The sequence below is a fragment of the Macaca mulatta genome, chromosome 20, assembly GCF_049350105.2.
Source record: "Macaca mulatta isolate MMU2019108-1 chromosome 20, T2T-MMU8v2.0, whole genome shotgun sequence".
Lineage (NCBI taxonomy): Eukaryota > Metazoa > Chordata > Mammalia > Primates > Cercopithecidae > Macaca > Macaca mulatta.
In genome coordinates this window covers 44,920,308-44,941,240 of record NC_133425.1, presented here as the reverse complement: position 1 = coordinate 44,941,240, position 20,933 = coordinate 44,920,308, and the positions used below count along the sequence as shown (strand labels likewise).

The 20,933-nt window shown below is 52.0% G+C and overlaps 1 protein-coding gene across 11 annotated transcripts in view; it reads left to right on the top strand.

Annotated features, from left to right (window-relative positions):
- Positions 1–20,437, top strand: part of ZNF423 (zinc finger protein 423) — a 364,117-nt gene extending 343,680 nt beyond the window's left edge. For all 11 annotated transcript variants that reach the window (XR_013411580.1, XR_013411581.1, XR_013411582.1 and 8 more), the window contains one exon: positions 19,747–20,437. Coding sequence is in view for 6 of the 11 variants with exons in the window: in XM_077985612.1 (XP_077841738.1) it covers positions 19,747–19,776 (30 nt within the window). In the remaining 5 variants the exon portion in view is untranslated. The remainder of the gene's footprint in view (positions 1–19,746) is intronic.
- Positions 20,438–20,933: the final 496 nt, after the last annotated feature.

The window sequence follows — 20,933 nt, the reverse complement described above, 5'->3', positions numbered from 1 at the left end:
GTGGAGGCTGCATGCAGCTCCTGGGGCATGATACTATTGCTGGTCTGGACAGCCCTGGGTGAGCAATGGCTTCTCCCTGGTCACCACAGAGGAGCAGAGAGGAGCGGGCACTGGAGGGGTAGTGTTGAAACAGAAGTCTGTGCCCAGCTGTGCTCAGATACCCTCGTGAGCCTTGAGGGTCAGCTCGCCTGAGCAATGAAGTGTGTGGAGGCCCAGGTGGGGACTGGGGAGCCTCCCCTCAAGGCCCAGCTCCAGGCAGAGATGGCACTTGGAATCAGCCTCGGGCTGCCCGTCTGCCCATTGGAGCCTGTCATTCATGCCCTAGGGCGGGGGGCCAACCAACTTTAGAGGGCACGATGCCATCTCGACAGATGGGCACGGGGGAGCTGCCAGGAGCCTCCGGCCGGTGGCCATTGTATATGTGGCGAGCCGAGCCCCTCCCCGGCGCTGTCTTAGCCGGGACCACATGCCTTCAGTTTCTTAGTAACAGTGACAACACTGCGAGCAGTGGCGCCTCACTGGCTCCACATCCACAGAGGTTTGCACCCTGCAAAGCCCTGCCCCGCATTGACTCAGACAAAGAGGGAGCCTCTCAGATGGGAAGACATGGGGCCTGGGGGCCTGAGGGGGTGACCCCAGACACAGACACAGACACTCCTGTCAGACTGCCTGGGCTCACAGCTCTGCCGCCCTGGCAGCTCTGCCCACATGGGGAGCCTCAGTTTACCCATTTACGACAAGGAGACACACTCATGTGAGGTCCTAAGAAGGTACTCACGAGAATGGCTTGCTTTGAGGTCCTTAGCAGCACTCAGGAAGCACTGCCTCATTTTTACTACTTTGCAGCGAAGGGCTCAGGCCTGTGTCCTGGGCCTTCTGAGGACAAGGAGCACAGTCAACGTCCACTCACCAGAGATGAGGTTTAGGGGCCTCAGAGTTGCTTTGTCAATGTGACCTTGGGCATGTGACCTCCCTCACGGTGACTCACTGTCATCACCTGGACAGTGGGCCGCCAGTGCCGTTCTTGGAGGGTTACTGTCGGGATACAGCATCATGCTTGTGGATCATTGAGCACGGTGCCTGGTCCCCTAGGAAGGCCATATGGAGGAAGCAACATCTGGGGTGGAATTGGCAGAGTTGGCGTGTATCACTGTCCCTCTTTCACAGATGGGAGAAACAGGCTCAACAGTGAGTTTAAGCCACTCACTTGATGTCATGTCCCACAGCTCGTAAGTGACAGAGCTGAGCCTGCAACCCTGGTGGTAAGAGGCAAGGAGGAGGTGAAGGACGGTGGTAGCACCACCACCAACCAGGCACTAAGGGAATCCTTTTGCCTTGATGTTCCCGTTCTGAGGACAAACCTATGAAGCCAGTGCTGCTGTTATCCCCATTTCACAGATGGGGAGACTGAGGCATAGTTGGGCAGAGATGAGATTTGAACCCAGGCAGCCTGAACATGCAACCATTGTCCTAACACCAAGGGCAGGATGTTTTGTGTTGCTGAACTCCATTTGTGTCAGAACTTTCTTAAAATAGCAGCCTGTGTTCCTGACTTTTTGGGAGTGGGACTGGCTGCCTGCATGAGGAGGCTGGGGTCTGGCATGGATGGGAATGTCTTAGCCCCCATCCACGAGAGACCAGGGTGCTCTGGGCGGAACCTGGATTGTACTCTTTGGTCAAGCAGGAACAATTACTAATGACATTTACAAAGAAATTAATGATGAGAAATGCAAGTTGGCATTTCAGGAGCACCCGTCAGCAGCCGTGCGCCAATGCTCACAGGAGAGGCGAGGTGCTGGGGGCCGGGCATGGGGAGGAGGAGATGGCAGAAAATTAATTTCGCTGTGTCAATAATGAACATGGCTCCACTCGTTCTGCTTCTGAAGTTTAGACAGAATCAATCATGGACGGACTGGGGCTTGTCCGGGACTGCATTAAGATTCACTGTGTAGCTGCAATATGAGCAAGGGAAAGTGATGGTTTCAGTTTGGTGTCTCCTTTAGGTGTCCCAGAGGACAGCAGGGATGGGAGTGGCAGGGAACAGTGGGAGAGAAGGAGGTAGTCATCCTAGGACTGGGCCATTTGGGCTAAAATCTTTGTGCCACCTCTTACCAGCTAGATGACTTAGCGAGTTGCTTTGCTTTTCTGAGCCTCAATTTCTTCATCAGTCAAATGGGAACAACTGGGAGAAGTAAAGATAATATATAAAGAGCAGAGAGCCCAGTTTCTGACACATCATAGGAGCTCAGTATATGGGAGCTGTTGCCGTGTTTCACGGTTATATTTTAAGATACACAACTTTCCTCCGTAGAGCCTCTCTTATGTCAAGTTGCAATACCTCATCTGTGTGCTGTAGTTTAATTGGTCATATTTTTTTGTTTGTTGTGATACATAAAGTACTGGAGCATCTTGCGCTCTTTGGGGTTCTAGGGTAAATAAAATACGGCGTTGGTGGGAAGCATGGTGGAAGGTGAGGAGCAAGATGCTGAAATATTCTAGGGCAGGGAGGGGATTTCCAGTGGGATAAGGAACCATGCTTGCCCCTGCCCTCCCTTCAGGAGCATCCAGAACAATCTAACCCAGTCTCTCCTCACATAGGGGAGAAGGGACGCACAAGGAAAAGTCACTGTCTTTAAAACAACGAACATTTTTATAGAACAGAGGGTGAAAACTCACAGTCCATGGCCTGGAGATTGTGGAACTTTCAGAGGGTTGTGCATATTTTATTTTCATTATTTATTTATTTATTTTAAGAAAGAGAATCTTGCTCAGGCTGCAGTGCAATGGTGTGATCATAGCTCACTGCAGCCTTGAACTCCTGGGTTCAAGCAGTCCTCCCACCTCAGCCTCCTGAGTAGCTGGGACTACAGGTGCACACCACTACACCCAGCTAACTTTTTAATTTTTTGTAAAGATAGGGTTCACTATGCTGCCTAGGCTGGCCTAGAACTCCTGGCCTCAAGCAGTTTTACAGCCTTGGCCTCCCAAAGTGCTGGGATTACGGGCATGAGCCACGCGCCTGGCTGGTTGTATTTTAAAACAGAGAGTTCCCATCATCATAAAGAGTCATATTTAGCTAGTGCTTTTTGAGTGCCTGGCATTGTTCTTAGTACTTTTAGGCATTGAAACATTTGATCCTCACAATGCCTCTAATATGAAGACAAGCAAAATGAAGCACAGAGAGGTCAACTAACCTCCCAAGGCCTCAGAGCTGGTCAGTGCTGGACCCAGACCACCAGCCCTGGATTCTGTCCTCTTCACCACCACACTAAATGGCTGGATTTATTGATTTTTCTATAAATCAGGCCTGGCAGCCCCTGGCCGACATTTCTGTGTGACCCCCTTTGGATACTGGGATGTGCTTCCTGGTTCAACACAGCCTATACCTGGCCTTCCTTACCTGGCTTGTTACCAACTTGCACTGTGAGTTTGTAACCCCTGTTGAAACACTTCACAGTTTGCAATTATTATCTCATTGGTGCCTCTGCAACCTTCTAGGAGCTGCTAGAAATGCTCTTGATTCTCACCATTTTGCAAACTTGAATACAGGCTTGGGACCTGGGTGTTAAAGTAGAATACTGGCAGGGAGAAGTGGGGCTTGTGGTGGGAGTGGGGAATGTGTCCTCCTCATTAGGGATTGAGTGTTTGAGTGGGGGAGGCAGGTGAAACTCTCTGCTTCCTGCCCAGTGACCGGTTTCCCAGCTGAGGCCACACCTGGAGGTGTAGTCTAGACAGCTGCAGCCCTGACCTGTGGTGCCATCTTTGTTTCCTCATCTTTGCCTCAGAAGCTGCCGCATCAAAAATGTGGTATTGGCCAGGCATGGTGGCTCACACTTGTAATCCCAGTGCTTTGCGAGGCTGAGGCAGGAGAATTGCTTGAGGTCAAGAGTTTGAGACCAGCCTGGACAACATAATGAGACCCCGTCTCTACAAAAAAAATTTGGGACCATCCATGATTTTTAGTTGACAGAGATGACAAAGCCCTGTGGTTAGTATTAGTTATGACCCTATTAAGTGTCTATATAGCATTTTACATGTTGCAAAACCTTTTACTTATGTTATCTAACTTGAAGCTTCTAACAAGGCAATGAGGTAGATATTATTAGTCTTACTTTTCAGGTGAGTGAAGGAGTACTTAGAGAAGCGAGTGACTTGCTTAGGGTCAGAAAGACAGTAATTAGCCAAGGCAAGATTTGAACTCCAAAGCCCATTGTCTTCTCATTGACCCATTTACTGTCCTACCCACTTATATTCATGCACTCCTCTTCTTCCCACCATTCATCCATTCATCTACACATTTATCCATCCACCCACCAATCCATCTACTCATCCATCCACTCACCAGTCCATCCACCCATCCATCCATCTATGCATCCATCCATTCATCCATCCTCCAGCCACCCATCCACTTGTCCATCAATCCATCTATCTATCTATCACCTACCCATTCATCCACCTACCCATCTCTCCACGCACCGATCCACTCACCAATCTGTCCACCGCTCCTTCCACCTATCTATCCACCCACCTTTCCATCCATCCATACATCTGTTCATCACCTGCCCACCATTTCATCTATCCATCCATCCATCTATTCATTCATCTACCCATCAATCTGTCATCCACTCCTCTCCTCCACCTACCAACCTATCTGTCCACCCATCCACCTACTCACCAATTCATCCACTATCCATCTTCCACCCACCCATTCCTCCATCCACCCATCCATCCATCTGTCCATCATCCATCTACCGTCCATTCCCCCATACCCATCTACCCACCCATCCATCATTTATCCATCCATCCATCGTCTACCATCCATCTCCCTATCCATCCAGCTACACATTCTTTCACCATCATCACCCTCCAGTATCAAGTGTGAGCTAAGTGTCAAGAACCACACAGCTTTTAGGATGCCTTCTTCATGTGCTCTTAATTTCACACTTCACTGTTACCTATCCCTCTCCTTACTTTAAAACTGTGCGTATACCCACACACACACAAACACACACACTCCTCTGGTGAGATGAGTGGGATGGAACAGACTAGGGATACAGTTAATTCTTGATTTACATCATGAAAAGCAGTGGCTTCTGCCTGGTGATGGAAGGGAGGGCACAGGGTGGACCTTTGGTCACTGTGGGGCAGGTGTCTGGGCAGTGACAATGTGCTCACTGTTTGGTTGGAAGCTGGGTATGTATGAGAGGGCAGACAAGGCATTTGGGGCCAGACCACGGCATTCTTCAGCCTCATCAGTGGGACCAACTTCCAAAGAGTGGGCAGCCCATGGAGCCCTGCCTTTCTGAATGATGGGATCACCCTTTGCTGGGTGCCAGGTTGGACCCCCTCTCTGGACTGGCAAGGATGTACACCTACGTGTTTCCCAAGAAATGTTGCAATCATAAAGTGTAATCGGTCTCAGCTGCAGTTTTGATCACTGGTGCGTGCACACAATTCATCACAGCAAATTAGGTCCATCCTTACAAGCTTCTGCCCCGCAGCCTGGGGGTCTGTTAGCAAGGGGGCTGGGCCATGTGGGGCTGGGGGCCATTCCTGGGGGGTGATGGGCCATGTTTGCTGATGAGGCCCCCTCAGAATATCCACCAGAACACTTCTTAGTCTGTAGGACTTAATTTTCTAGAAATTTTGAGGATGCAGGAAAGTTTTGCTTTTAACCAGAATGTGGAAGAAAGTAGAAATGGATACGATCAAAGTTTCCTTATATCATTTGCAAATCCTAAAAGCACTGGGTTAGTTTGGGGACCTGAACATATGTGTTCTGTATAATTAGTGACCGTGTGACCTAGATTTTCCAGTACAGTCCTGATTTCAAGTACTCCATCCCAGCTCTTGGCTGTTCGTCCTGATTTTTGGTTTGTGGAATATGGTGACTCTATGTGGATCTCAGTTTTCTCATCATATTTTGATGAATAAATATTTAAAGTGGTAAAGGCTTGCAGAGTCAGAAAAAAATTTTCTCTCACTTATTTCTTTCCAACCTGGCAAAATATGTCATGTGTAGGTATGCCCTGTGCTCACCTTCCTGTCTCCTACCTGCCCTGCCAGAGCAAACCAGACACTTCCTGCAGCATTTGTAAACTATCAGGACCCCCTTGGCTGGACTGGCCTATGACTGCAGGTGAGGCCTTTCCATAGGGGAAAGAGCTCCCAGTTCCACGAGTCTCTTGAGGTCTTCTGTTCTTCCACTGGCTGGCACTGGGAGCCACACTGTAGACAACAGTGGATGGCCCAGCCCGGGCAGCACAGAGAAAGCCCCTCTGCTCGTGCTTAGCTGGTGGCATGTTGTCCTGCGATGCTGTGGTTCCCTCCCACCCAGCTGAGGATGTCTCGGGCTGCTATGATCTGTGCACCTTCCAGCCAGGAATGTCGCTGAGTGTCTTAGCTATTGGTGCAGCAACCCTCTCTCTTACCTTCTAAGATCCTGCTCACTTTTTTTTTTTTTTTTTTTTGTGACAGAGTCTTACTCTGTCACCCAGGCTAGAGTGCAGTGGCACGATCTCAGCTCATTGCAACCTCCGCCTTCTGGGTTCAAATGATTCTCCTGCCTCAGCTTCCCAAGTAGCTGGGGCTACAGACACAGGCTGCCATGCCCAGCTACTTTTTGTTGTTTTAGTAGAGATGGGGTTTCACCATGTTGGCTAGGCTGGTCTTGAACTCGTGGCCTCAAATGATCTGTCCGGCTTGGCCTCCCAAAGTGCTGGGATTACAGGTGTGAGCCACTGTGCCTGACCTGTTTTTCATTGTAAAAATTCACATAGCATAACATTTATCATCTTAACCATTCTAAAGTGCTGGTTCAGTGGCATTCAGCACACTGACACTGTTGTGCGATCATCACCACCATCTACCTCCAGAACTTTTTCATCTTCCTCATCTGAAACTCTGTCCCTGTTAAACATTAACTCCCCATTTCCCCTTTTCCCAGCCCCCAGCAGCCACTGTTCCACTTTCCATCTCTATGATTTGGTTGTTCTAGACACCTCATGCAAGAGAAATCATATAATAATTCATTCCACCTGGCCTAATGTCCTCAAAGGATCCTTCCCAGCTTTAAGAATAAGGTATAACCTGCTCTGGGCATGGCCGAGGCAAGGGTTATGGGGAAGACAGTGGAGTGGGGGCAACTGTATTTCTTCTTCTTCTCCCTTGACCCTATCAGTGGAGGCTTGGCTTTGCTACAGTAGCTTGCAGGCTATCATTTCAGAAACATTCATTGAGTTTTTACCAAGTACAGGGTCTGAGATAATGGGGTACAGTGGAGAGCTGAGATGAGGTCCCTGTCTTGTTGCGCTGATGGTGTCATGAGGGGCAGTTGACCATGGTGCATCAACAACCAGGTCACTGCAAGTTGCAGGACGTGCCGAGTTGACACCTCTGCAAGGTGCAGAGCGATGCTGTGATGGGAGTCTGTAGTCAGTGGACAGGAAGCCTGCTCCAGGAGGATGGCTCTGATGTGGAGAAGCCCCGGGAAAACTGGGGTGTGGGGGGTGTGCGCTATCCACCACTCTGGATAGCGGGAGTGCTGCTGGGGGGAGGAGGGGGTACCGGGCTGCGGTATTTGGGGCCCTGGCAGAAGGTGGTGACTGAGGCTGTGGGCCAGCAAGAACCAGACCATGGAGGGCCATGTGGGCTGTGGTCAGAGTCTGGATGTGTTCTGGGTGTGAGTGGGACCCGCCGGGGAGTTTAAAAAGCAGAAACCCTTGTACAGCTCTGCCTCCTCGAGGAGACAACCCAGACTGTGCTTCACATTGTTTTCTCAGCTTTCCTTTGCCAGAAAGGGGGCCTTCAAGGGGCCCTTGCTTCCTGGGCAGGTGGGGCTGCTGGAGGGACCCAGCAGTGGGGTGAACGTGGGGCAGGTTAGCCACACAGGGTGGGGAGCAGAAGGCCAAAGTAACAGTAACTGGCCTCTAACCGCTTAGCAGTACACGGTTAGTGTCAGGACTGGGGTGTGTGTGTGTGGGGGGTGATTTGAGGGTATCCATGAGTGTGTACCTGCATGAGGTTGTAGGGTATCCATGAGTGTGCCTGGGGTTGTGGGGCATCCATATGTGTGTGTGTGTGTGCATGTGTGCGCATGGGATTGTGGGGACCTGTGTGTGTGTGCACATGGGATTGCGGGGTATCAGTGTGTGGGGAGGGTGTGTGTGTGTGTGTGTGTGTGTGTGTGTGAGACTAGAGTATTTGTGTGTGTGCATGCATATAGAGTGGGGTGTGCACAGTAATAGGAACGCTGTCTTGGCAGGCTGCTTTCGTAAGCACCCCGAGGGGCTGCCCCTGTACCATGCCTGGCCTCTCCTTTTCCCCATGGGACACTGTGGAGGGTAGAAGGGAGGGCTCTCGGGTCCTTTGAAGCAAGGAAGGTATGGGGGTTACTTATGGTCCAGATTCTTGAATGCTGTCATGTGGCAAACTCTGATGCTGGTGTCTCCAGATGGCCCATGGACAACCACCGAGACAGTCGTGTTGAGCATCCTGGGTGGCTCTAGGAAAGTGGGAATTTTTGGTCTCCCAGGTTTGCCAGCACCTGGCGCACCCAGAAACACTTGGGCTGGCTAGGTGGGACATGACCATGAGGCAGCAGAACCCAGGACATGCGGATAGTTCTGTCTTAACAGAACTTCATCCTCTACCCTTACCCTCTTCATCAGAACTTAACCACACCGAGTCCCGCATCCCAGCCCCTTGGGTGAGGATTCAACTAATGTTGCTGCTTAATGGCGCCACTCCCCACCTCACTTCAGGGTGTCTGGGGCTTCTAGAGGCCCAGAGGTCTAAAGCTGGTGGCCCGACGGCCACATTCGACCTGCAGATATGTTTTCGTGGACTTGCATAGTGCTTTAAACATCTAGAAAGTTTATGGATTTATTTTACGTCCTTTTGCCCCCAACTTTTATTTTAGATTCCGGGAATACATATGCAGGTTAATTACATGGATATATTGCATGCTACTGAGGTTTGGGGTGCGACTAAATCCATCACCCAGGTCGTGAGCATAGTACCTCATAGGTAGTTTTTCAACCCTTGTCCCCTCCCTCCCTCCCAGCTCTTTTATTCCCCAGTTTCTGTTGCTCCCAACTTTATGTCTGTGCACACCACAGTGTTTAACTCCCACTTATGAGTGAGAACATGTGGTATTTGGTTTTCTGTTTCTGCGTTAGTTCACTTAGGATAATGGCTGCTAGCTGCATCCATGTTGCTGCAAAGGACATGATTTTATTCATTTTTAAGGATGCATAGTATTCCATGAGACAGAGAGATATATATATATATACACACACACCCCCCACATTTTCTTTATCCATCCCACTCTTGGTGGGCACCTGGGTTGGTTTCATATCTTCACTATTGTGAATAGTGTTGCAGTGGACATATGAGTTCATGTTTCTTTTTGGTGGAATGCTTATTTTCCTTTGAATGCATCTGTAGTAATGGGATTGCCAGGTTGAATAGTAGTTCAATTCTTAGTTCTTTGAAAAATCTCCAGACTGCTTTTCACAGTGTCTAAAGTAATTTGCATTCCCAACAACAGTGTATTCCCATAAGAAAGTTTATATTTAAAAAAACCTACATTTCCAATTTTCTTGCACAACCAGAAGCAACACTGGGCCCATATTCACGTGTGGCAGTCATTGCCTAGAGCTGACAAGTGCTGCCTTTTCTTGACAAAGTTTGAGTTCTTGGGGCTGACACAGACCCCACTGGGTCTTACTGCTTTGCACCTGGCCTGGGCTGCATTTGTCCACGGTGTGAACCTGACACCACCCACACCCTCATCTTGAGGCCTCCATCCAGACTTGCAGCTCCATGTGGTCAAAGGAATCCTGCTCACTGCAGACAGATCTCCTGGGATTCACCTGCTCTTTTTCATGACATAAACATTTTCCAACTGTTGGTACCCCTGCTGACAGGTGCTTCCGTCTTCCCAAACTGTTTCACATGCATGATCTTCTTTGACCCACACTAAGAGCGGCAGATATACTTTGAAGTAGATGAGAAGAGTGAACCCTTTTTTGGTTTTGAGAACCCATCCACCCAATAGCCTTTTTTTTTTTTTTGAGATGGGGTCTAACCCTGTGGCTGGAGTGCACTGGCACGATCTTAGCTCACTGAAGCCTCAAACTTTTGGGCTCAAGTGATCCTCCCACCTCAGCCATCCGAGTAGCTGGGACTACAGGCACACACCACCACACCCACCTAATTTTAATTTTTTTGTGGAGATGGGGTTTCACCCAGACCGAATCAAACTCCTGGCTTCAAGTGATCCTCCCACCTCAGCCTCCAAAGTGCTGGGATTCCAGGCGGGAGCCACTCACCCAGCTCCAGTGCCATTTTTTATGGAGTTTCGTAAAAAAATGGGCTCTTCCAAGGCTTTGCAAGAGGTACACTTCATTGGATTCCTGGCCCAGCAGCATCAGGTTGGGGTCCCATCTTTTAGGGGTCTGATTCAGGCTCTTTTAGGGCAGGAGACTGTACCAATTCTTGTTTGAGATGAGCTGTTCCCTGGGGGCCTGGTTCCAAGCAGGCTACTGTGCTTAGAATGGAGTTCACAGTGGCCACAGGTTGACAAGACCAGTGCAGCATTCCTACCCAGGAGGGGGCCAAAAGCCACAGAAGTGAACTTGTGGTCACCTGGCACATTGTTGCTGGGACCCCCGACTTTCAGTCCCGAATCTGCTGCTAGGTACCCTGTCCCCAAGGGGCTTAGCCACTGGGTGTCCCCACCTTCTTTGGAGAAACAGCGGCAGTAGTGGGGGGTCACATTCACTCAGGACTCGGAGTCAGGCATGGACTCTGTTGCTGAGGAGGGGCGAGTCGATAAGCAGCCCTGGAAGCATTCCATCTTCCTTTGCTTGTGACGACAGCCATAAAACTCTCATTTTCCCTTGCACGGCTGCTATCTAAAGTCTCACCGCTCACCTGATTTTCTGCTCACAAACAGACCGACGGGGCCCATTTGCATTCTGAAGTGCAGTTCCCCTGAGTCCCTGTCCCTCCAGGCAGATATTATTAGTCCCCTTGTTTTGTTGGGTGACTCTGAATGGGAGCCTGTTTACGGGCTGGGTTCCTAATAGAAGACTTCGGTTCCCTCCTAATAATCTATTCCCTGGTGGGTTTTATTATAAAGTACGGGCAGTACAGAACCTGCCCCCTTGGGAGTTTATTGGGCTTTCTTCTTCCCCACAATATTTTCTCCCACGTTTTCACATGCGGGAAGAGTTTCCCGCTCATGGAACTGATTGTTGACCAAACCACCTGCTTTGGTCTTTTGTGTCCTGGCAAGAGGGGGTTCACAGAGAGTGGGGGGCACTCTCCTCCCCGCCTCGCCTCCATAGAGCATCTGGAGAACACAGAAAACCCAGATCCAGTTGGCACCAATAAAAGGAGTCTGGGTCAGGCTGTGTGGATGTGGCTCTTTCTTGAATGTTACCCCAGGTGACTCAGGTCGCTGCATCTGCTTCTGCTATTGGTTTGGCAAGGAAGCTGCAGAACCCCCACCTCGAGCCAATCCCCTTGCTCCTTGGAAGTTGGAATCTCCCTCTAGGCCGGGAGTTCCGGATGAATTGAGGCTCTCACATAAGAGACAGCTTCCCTGGCTGAGCGTTGCAACACTCACTTCCTGCTGCTCCGGGGTGGCAGACGACAGGCTGTCTCACTGTCTGGGAGGCAGGGACGGGAAAATCTCATGCACATCCCGTGCATGGAAGAGCTGCTGCTCCCTCTGCCATAGGACATCTCAGGGCTTTGTCCAAGGCCAGTGGGCCACCAGCTTCACTCTGAGGCTAGGGATGGGTGTCACACCCACTCGGGCAAATCTTGCCCTGCCCTCTGAGTAAACGAGGCAAACCCCGGCTTGCTGGGTGGGGGCCATGGGAGAAGTGGGGTGTGTCCACGTCATAGCCTGGGTCCCGGGGGAGTGGCTGCATCACCGGGCAGGCATTTAGAGGGAACCTTGGCCATCACTCACTCCTAATTTTAATGACGTGCATTAGCTAAATTGTGTTCTGAGTATTCATTCGGCGCTGTTTATGGTGTGCTCTCGAGTACGCTTACCGTTTGTCAGAAGTGCAAACTAGTGAACATATGAGCCTTTAAGACAGGCCATCTGTTCGTCTTAGACCCTTGGACGATTGTCAAACGCTTCTAAAAATAAGTGCTCACAAGCAGAGAGGGGCTGCCCAGGTGATACACAGCAGATAGGGGAGGCAGGGCTGCCTGTATCTCTACCCTCCCCAAAGGGAAAGAAAGAAAGTGTGGGGGAAAAGGGGAAGGTTTTCCAGGGAACAGGGGATGGGAGCAGAGGGAAACGATGGGCGAGAAGGCCCTGCTGACACACCTTTTTGACTGGAGGCATGAGCATCTCCCTGTGTCTTGCCTCTCCTGTAACTCCACAGCTCAAATACCTTCGATGGCTCCCCATGGTCCAGATTTAAGGGCAAGCTGCCTCGTCTGGCATCAAGGAGCCTCATCAATAAGGCCCCCTCCTTCCTCTCTAGGCTGGTCTCCATGGCACATACCCTGTGCTTCTGCCAAGCTGAATTATTCATTGTTCCCCCAACATATGCTGCACTTTTCACATCTCACAGACAGAACAGTACGATGGTGAAGAGTGGGCTCTGCAGACAGACTGCATGGGTGCAGACCCAGCACTGCCGTCACCAGTGGCAGGACCTGGGCCTCTCTGCACCTCAGTTTTCTCATCTGTAAAATAGGGATGATGAGAGTATTTAATGCACAGGGCAGTCATGAGGCTTAAATGAGTTCATATGGGTGGAGGTTAAGAATGGTGTCTGGCACACAGTGAGTCCACGATCAGTGTTAGCGGTGATCACGCTCAGTGCCATTCCCACCTTCATGCTGTTATCCAGGTGGTTCATTCTGCCTGGAAAGCCATCTTTCGAGCTCACACACACACAGCCAGTGCAAATCCCCACCCGGGCTGTCCTTAAAGGGCAGCTAAAAGGCCAGCTTCTTCCTTAAGCATCTCCTATCGGAAGTCCTCTCTCTATAGTCCTTAAAAGGCCAGGATTGTGCCTCACTTGCTCTCTTCCATCCACTGTACAGGGCCAGGTGCCTTGTTTGCTAAGTGAACAAATAACGGGACCCAACTTCACCCCTGTCGAGCATGAACATGGCTGCCACCTCAGTCTCAAGGGCTACTTCTTCCCCTGGGAAGGGAATCTCTCAGTGGTTAAGGCGCATTCTCGGGCTTGGCCCCAGCTCCTGGAGAAAGTAAGTTGTAAAGCCAGCCTTGTGAGAGCCACTGTGGCTGGAGCCTGCCAGGGAGTGGCCAGTGGTAGGCAGTGGGGAGAAGGGGGATTGGCCACAACCTGTTTCCCAACTGGAAATCATAGTGAGGTGATGTGTGGGCCAGGTGGTTCTGTAGGTGGGGCCGGGAGAGCAGAATGGGATGCTCTGGGTGTGGGGCTGAGTGTTCCTGTGCCTTCATATGCTGTAGGGACTCAAAGACTCAAGAGCCAGAGCCACAGCCTAGTCTCCAGAGAAGAGCCAAGCCTTCTTTTTTGCCTCTTCAGGGTCTTCAGGGTCTATGAGTTTGGCCGTCGTCACCCTCACCATGAAACTGTGAGCCCCTCACGGGAGGGCGCTGGAGCTTCTTAACCTGTCTGTGCTCAGTGCCCAGCCCAGGGCCTGACAGACAGGAACTCAGTGAACGTCTGTGGAAGAAATGGATGAACGGATGGACGGATGGATGGATGGATGGATGGATGGATGGATGGATAGATGAATAGATGGGTGGATGAATGGATAGGTGGGTGGATGGATAGATGAATAGATGGGTGGATGGACGGATGGGTGGGTGAATGGATAGATGAATAGATGGGTGGATGGATGGGTGGGTGAATGGATGGATGAGTGCACACCTACTCCATCCCCCATGGAGTCTCCCTGAGGCTGTCCTCCCCTGAAGATATGGCATTCTGTTCCTGAGGTGGGGAGGAGAAAGCAGTGATTTGTGGGTACAGGGGTTCTAGACAGGGGGGATTATGGGGAGGGGATAATGACGCCTGTTGCTCCATGGGCCGGACCATCCAAAGTTCAGCCATCTCAGGAGTGTTCTTAAGACCTTGCCAGCCCTTTGGACACCCAGATGGGGAGGGGGAGGGGTACAGCTGGTCAGTCCAGGTGTACCCCTCTATGAGGCCCTCACTGTAAGCCCCAATCCTGCCTGGTCCCACAGAAGCAGCAGGGACAAACAGTCCCTCTGCCATGGAGCACCCTGCTGGGTCAGGAAGACCAGAAGACAGTCCTTATGCCACAGAGCATCCTGCCAGGTCAGGAAGACCAGCACAGACACCACGATGGAGATCTGCGGAGCATTTACTGTAGCCAGACCTGGGACGCATGCGGGCATTATCTCCTGAGTCCTCAGGGCATGTGTATTAGTCTGCTTTGTGTTGCTATAAAGAAATACTTGAGGCTGGGTAATTTATGAAGAAAACAGTTTTATTTGGCTCACAGTTCTGTAGGCTGTACAGGAAGCAAGGTGCCGCCGTCTGTTTCTGGTGAGGCCTCAGGAAACTTCCAATGATGATGGAAGGCAAGGGGAGCCGGTGCGTCACGTGGGGAGAGAGAGAGATTGCAAGGAGGCACCAGACGTTTTTTAACAAGCAGATCTCGTGGTAACTCATTGCTGCAGGGAGGACACCAAGCTGTCCATGAGGGATCCTCTCCCATGACCTAAACACCTCCCACCTCCAACACTGGGGATCCCATTTCAACACGAGATTTGGAGGGGACAAACATCCAAACCCTATCAGCATCTTAGGAAGAGGGCTGTGTTATTAACCACCCCCAAAACCCGGAGGTCATGGAACTTGCCCAAGGCCATACAGCCAGTAAGTGGCAGAGCCAAGATTCAAACCCAGGGCGTAGCCCATCTTGGCCCACTAAAGCTTCCTGCCTGCCTTGGGGTTACCAGGGCAGTGGCTAGCAGCAGTGGGGCACTTGCTAAGAACAAGGGAAGGTGCTAGGATTTTACAGACAGTGTCATCAGAGTAGCTGAGAGCCAGGAGAGGCAGCTAATAGGGTGTGTGGAGAAGCTCTTTTTGCTTTTTGCAGCCGGCATGCTTAAGCCCCTCATGTCTCTCCCACCTGACACGGCGATGGGTAGGTATCACGGGGAGACCAGGCAGGTCCCACGCCTAAGCAACAGAGAGTGGAGCCAAGACGTTGAGAAGCAATCCTGGGCTTCAGACCGGGGAGAGGCACACAGTGTTCCTGTTTGTGACTGTGTTGGGCATGGAGGTGCGCTGAGCCAGGGCCCCCTCCTGGGGCGGGCAAAACTGAACCTCCAAGGAGCCCATTCACTCTAGTGTGTGGTGGTGCTTTGGGAAGGACAGTGCAGCCACCAGGCTCTGTGCTCCGTCCTGCTCCTTCCATGCACAAAGCATTACCCTGGATTGGGTTCCGGATCAGGATCATTTTGCTGCTGAATTCCCAGCCACAAGCATAGTGGCTCATTGGCTCAAAGATGAATGAATGAATGAGCAACCATGTAAATGAATGCTGGGCTTCTTTCCCTCCAGAGGCTGAGGGTGTGTCGGGGAACCAGTTCCTGAGTGCTCTGCTGACGATTTGCACAGAGAGGGCTCTTTTTGTGGGTCTCAACAAGACCCAGAGTAGGCCTGCCCCCAGCATAGGCAGCACACAGGTTTCTGTGCCCAGGCCCATGCCATCCCCTTGGCCACCACTGTCTTGTGTCCCTGGCCCCGTGTGCCAGGCAGAGGCTCCCCAAACAGGCTGTACCAGACATCTCCATCCAGGAGAGCACACAAGCTCTGCCGAGTGGATGGATCGAGGCTGCAAACCATTGCTACCCACCCCCTCCTGCTCTCCCGTTTTATTTTTCTCACCTGCTTCTCTGGCCCACACCTGTGTCTCCCTGGCAGGCAGCGAGGCCGAGTGGATGCCAGTTCTCCCTCTAGGCATTTTCTAGTCCTTCCCTGGGCCCCTGTCTCCACCCCCGGCCTTTATGGTGCTGGGAAATGTTCATCTGTGGGGTGGGTAGCATCTTTAAAAAATTATTTTCTTCCTTCTCTAAAGGGGCTAAATATAGCACAGGCATAAACAGAGAAAGAGACATTAAGGCAGAATGCCCTTGTGAGAACTATGCTAGATGGAAAGAACTCTTTAAGAAGGTTTGCTGAACCTCCCTACGTTCCCCAAACCACAGCTTCTAGCTGTAGGGGACGGACCGCGGGTTCTTTCAGGGTTATTGAACTGTGCTGATTGCAGTGGCTATCCAGAGCTGCTTTGTGTCCTGGTGTTGGGTGACTGGTGAGTCTTGGGGACAGGGGTCCCACCACCCCCTCCGCCTGTTGAGATGCTGCCCTTGGCCTATGGAGGAGCTGGTGCCCTCCTTGGCCGAGCACCTGGGCACCTCTGTGCCCCCCACCACCATCACACAAACTGATCGGGTGGCCTTGACCAGTTCCCTAGCTGAGCTGCCAGCTGCACCATTAATCTCACAAATGTTTGGGTGTCTGTGTCTAGCCCCTCTAAATCAGGCCTCTCAAGGAGTGGGCCCAGCTGCTGTCTTGCCCTCCCCCTCAATGTGCCAGCGCAGAGCAGAGCATCCAGCAGGTGCTTAATAACGTAGTGCTGAGTGAATTCTAATGGCTGATCCCCTTGGGGCATCAAGTTTTGACATTTCCATCTGCTGTGACATCCTGGGCTTTTGTTCCTGTCACAAAACTTCAGGGAAGGAAGTTTTATCCTTCTGTCTCTGAACCCTCTAGGAGGAAGTTCTTTCTTGAGTCTAACCTCAGAGCCCCCTGCTACTGCTATTTAAGTGGGCAGGCACACTGTGGCTTAGCCATGGCATAGGCTTTCTGGAGTTTTCCTCACCAGTGGTCCCAAGCGTGGGTTCCAGCCTTCAGCACATCTGCACCAGCAGTGCCCTGGTGAGCCAGTGTGGACCACGTGTTTCACACCGACCCTGTTCTTGGCATCCTGGCAACAGGCTGCTTCATTCTCCAGAGATCCTAGACACCCCCTATGCCCATGTTGGTAGTGGGTGGTCCTTGGGGATTTTGTGGAGTTGGAATATCATGTCTGGTTTTCTGTGGTCTGTGAAACAAAGTCTATGTTTATTGGTACTCAGGGCCTCCACTGTCCATAGGCCATGTGCCCACCAGCCTTCCTGTGACTTCTGTGCTGGGACCTGTGCCTGCATCTGCCACTTGGATTCTAGGCTCCACACCTCCATCTCTGCTGTTCTTTCCTTTTGGAGTATCCTCTCTCCTTTCCACATATCCACATCCTACCCATACATTCATTCATTTTCCTTCCGTTGATTCATTCACAAATACTTCCTGAGTGTCTCTTTTGTGCTAGGCCCTAGGAACCATGCTTTGAGGACAAGAAAGAGCTGTCCATGTCTCCCTTCATCATGTCACCTCTCTTCCTCTTCCCTTTCCTCCCCCTAATAAAGAATGACCCAGCCACACCAAGATAGCAGGAGCTTTTGACTGGCGGTTGGCAGGGTGCGAAAGTGCCGATCTCCAAGTTGCTTCTGGGCAGCTGTGCCTGCTGGGGATTGGAGGCCCAGGGGTATGGTCAGGACAGTGCATGCCCAGCCCTGGGTCCTGAGAAAGGAATTGCCACCCCCCTGTGCGCAGCTCAGCAGAGGAGGTCAGTCTAGCTCATGAGAGGTGTGTGGCTGTGTGGGAGGTGGGCTGCAGATGCCTGGAGAGGTCTGCAGGGAGGGGAAGTTTCCATATGCCTAGAGGACTCTGAGAGCGGCTTGGCTGGGAGGGAGGAGAAGGGAGGCGGGAACTGAGTCAGCAGAGGCTTGAAGCTAGCAGGAGGATGGCTGCGGAGTGTGGATTCGGCTCCCCACAGGACTAGCTGGCTGTCCCTGCACAAGTACAGGGAGAGGTGCCTCGGCTGGAGGGTGCGGGTTCCCATGGAAACCGCCGGCATCCCATCTGTGGCCTCAGACAACCTGCCTTGCGCCTCTGGGTCCCTGACACCCCCGACTGAGGTGTCAGGCCTGGCCTGCAGAGGTGGCGCTGTGTCTAGTGCAGAATGCGGGTGATCTGCAGACCGCGGTGCCCATGGGGTACAGGCCCTGGGAAGCCCGGCTCCCCTGAAAAGCCCCTTGCTCTCGTGGATTCCAGCCGTCTGGTTCAGTGCACTGTGCTTCCAACCTGGGTGACCTTGGGCCTGTAATTTTTGCCTTCCTAGGCCTCAATGTCTTCATCTTAAGACGCCCCACCTCGCAAGGCTGTTGTGAGGATTGAAACAGTGGTGCCTGCCACGGCACAGAGCACGCATGCCCGCCAAGCCCCGGCCGTGCGCCTGCCTGGCCCGCACGAGCACGAGGCTGTCGCTGGCGCTTGGCGCTGCGGGCATCTGCTGGGAGGCAGGCGGGGGCTGCCTCTTCCCGGCCAGGACCTCGCAGGAAGCGTCGGTGACATCACCACGGGGGCCGCAGCCTTCGCAGTGCCCGTCACGGGAAGGGGCTGAGCGGGGCCCAGCTCCGGGGAGCAGGAGTGGCCCGTCTCGGTCCCGGCCCCGGCCCTGGCCCCGGCCTCCGGACTAGGCTGCTGGCATACCCTGGTCGCCCTCGCCGCGGACCCGAGCCCGGGAGAGACGCGGCGCCTCTGCTGACCCCTGGTGGTCAGCGGCACAGCTGCAGGAGTCGCCGGGCCCTGGAGGGCGCCCAGAAGGAGCCTCTCCCGGGGATCTAGGGTCCTGTGCGGCCCCAGACAGGGCCACTCTGCCCCTGGTGGATGTTGCCTCCTTTCTCCAGGTGTCATGAGGTGGAGCACCACCTAAGGCTTTGATGAAATGGGTCTAAATTTGGAACACGAACCACTGAAAAGAAACAAAAAGACTGGGCTTTCAGATGCCAAATCCCACCCCTGGTCCCAGGCCGCTGGCTCCTGTGAAACAGATCAACCCTGCTGGCCCCCTCTGGCTAGCAGGGGGAGGAAATGCCATTGGCTGTAATGAGAGGGAAACATTTGGCCACAGGGTCCCACCTGGGCCCTGGATTCCTAGGTGCGTTGGGCCAAACTGCACTGAGTCCCTGTCTCTGGTTGGGCCATTGCCATGCGACCAGGCAGGCAGGCTCCCGGAGCCCAGCAGCAGAGGCTCCTCCCGCGTCCTCCTGCCGGGTGACCCATCCCCTGCCTGGGCCGCAGGCACCACGGCCGCCCACTGCCCCAGCACGCCTGTGCCCGCTCGGGTGTTTCTTGGCCGGAGAGCTGCACAGCACATCTGCTATCTCCCTCTGCTAGGCTCGGAGCAGCTACGGGGAGGACTGAGAGGGGGATGCAAGGGCAGCCTGCAGGCTATCAGAGTTTCCTCCTCATCATTAGAGGAAAAGGGAGATGGAGAGGTGAACAGGGATGTTTTTAATTCCTGCCTCCTCCCCGGCATTTCCCCTTTCCCTCCACCTTGCCAGTCCCCGTGGTAAGACCTGAATGGTCTTTAAAAAAAAAAAAAACAAAAGCAAAAAAGCCAAAAAACAACATATAGGGAGTCCAAGTTGGCAGTAACAGGAACCTATCCCCAAGCCCCAAATCAACGTGGCGTCTTGGCAGCTGCGTCCCTGGAGCACTTTTTCCTTGTTGCATTTTGTTTTGTTATAATCGAGACGCTTTTCTGCGGCTCCCGGCGTAAATGCACTGAGTGGGAGGGACGAGCATGCTCTCCATTCTTCTCCTTCATGTGTGTCTCCTTTCTTCGCCTTTGCAGAACCACACGATGAGCCAGCACGCACAGTGAGGGATCGCTCAACAGGACACCTCTCCGCAGAAGGCTTGCCGGAGACGCCGTGGGGAGGGCCATTTGAACATTACATCCAATCAAAGTGTCATTTGCAACCCAGATGTAAAACTCTAATGATTTGGCCATGAGGCGCTGCTATTATAAGCAGCTGGAAATGAATATTAATGGCAGAGATTAAAAGTATTCCATGCTCAGTATTTTTTATTGTCCTGCTACAGCTAGTGTGCTTTTAGAGTTTCCGCCGCAGACGACATTTCTAGAGTTAGAGAAACCCGCTTTTTAAGGCTATTGTCCTTTGTTCCTTCATGTATTATATTGATAGTTTAAAAAAAAAAAATTAGTGTGATTTTTTTTCTTTGCTTCTTTTTTTTTCTTTCTTGTTTTTCTTTCTCCCCCTTCAGTTAACTACTTTTTAATTGCAATTCTAGGTAATTGTGCATTGTGATGTGATTGCTTGGCTATTGTCTGAATATTTCCTTTTAATTTTTTAATTAAAGACTAATGCTTTGATTGGATTTGCCAGTTCACCGGACAGTGATTAAAACTATGTAATGAATATAATCGGTTTCAGTGCAACTGGATGGTCTGCTTTTAAATGTGACTTAATCTGACTGCAGTAACTAGTACAGTTCAATAAAGGGAATCCATGCGATTAGCATCCGGCTGCCTGGTTCTCTCCTCCCCAGCCTAGGGCCGCGTGGGGGGCTGTCAGCTCCTGTGAGGTGTGTTCCCCTACAAGTTCCTGTGGGCTTGCATACGCCCTTGGGGACCTGCACACCATAGACCCTGCTTCCCTTGGAAAAGAATCGTAGTAACCTAATGCACGCAGACTGGACAGGCTGGCAGTGGCCATAGAAGTCAAAGCAGAGACTCCTTAATGATGGAATACCCTGATCTTCCCACTCATGGATCGGGAAGCAGAGGCCCAGGGGTAACGTGCAGCTTTCCCAAGGCCACGCAGCAGGTTGGTCACCATGCTCATCGCGATGTCTTCTTGGTTTTCCCTTCAGGGTTGGCTTTCCCCTGTGTTGGATACTGGCAGGCAAGTGGTTAGCCCTTCCCTCGCCAGGACTCCAGGTGGCACTTGGGTTCTGAGGAGATGTGTGATTGGGGACCGCAGAGCAGAGCCAAGTAGGAGCCGCAGGTTCCCAGTC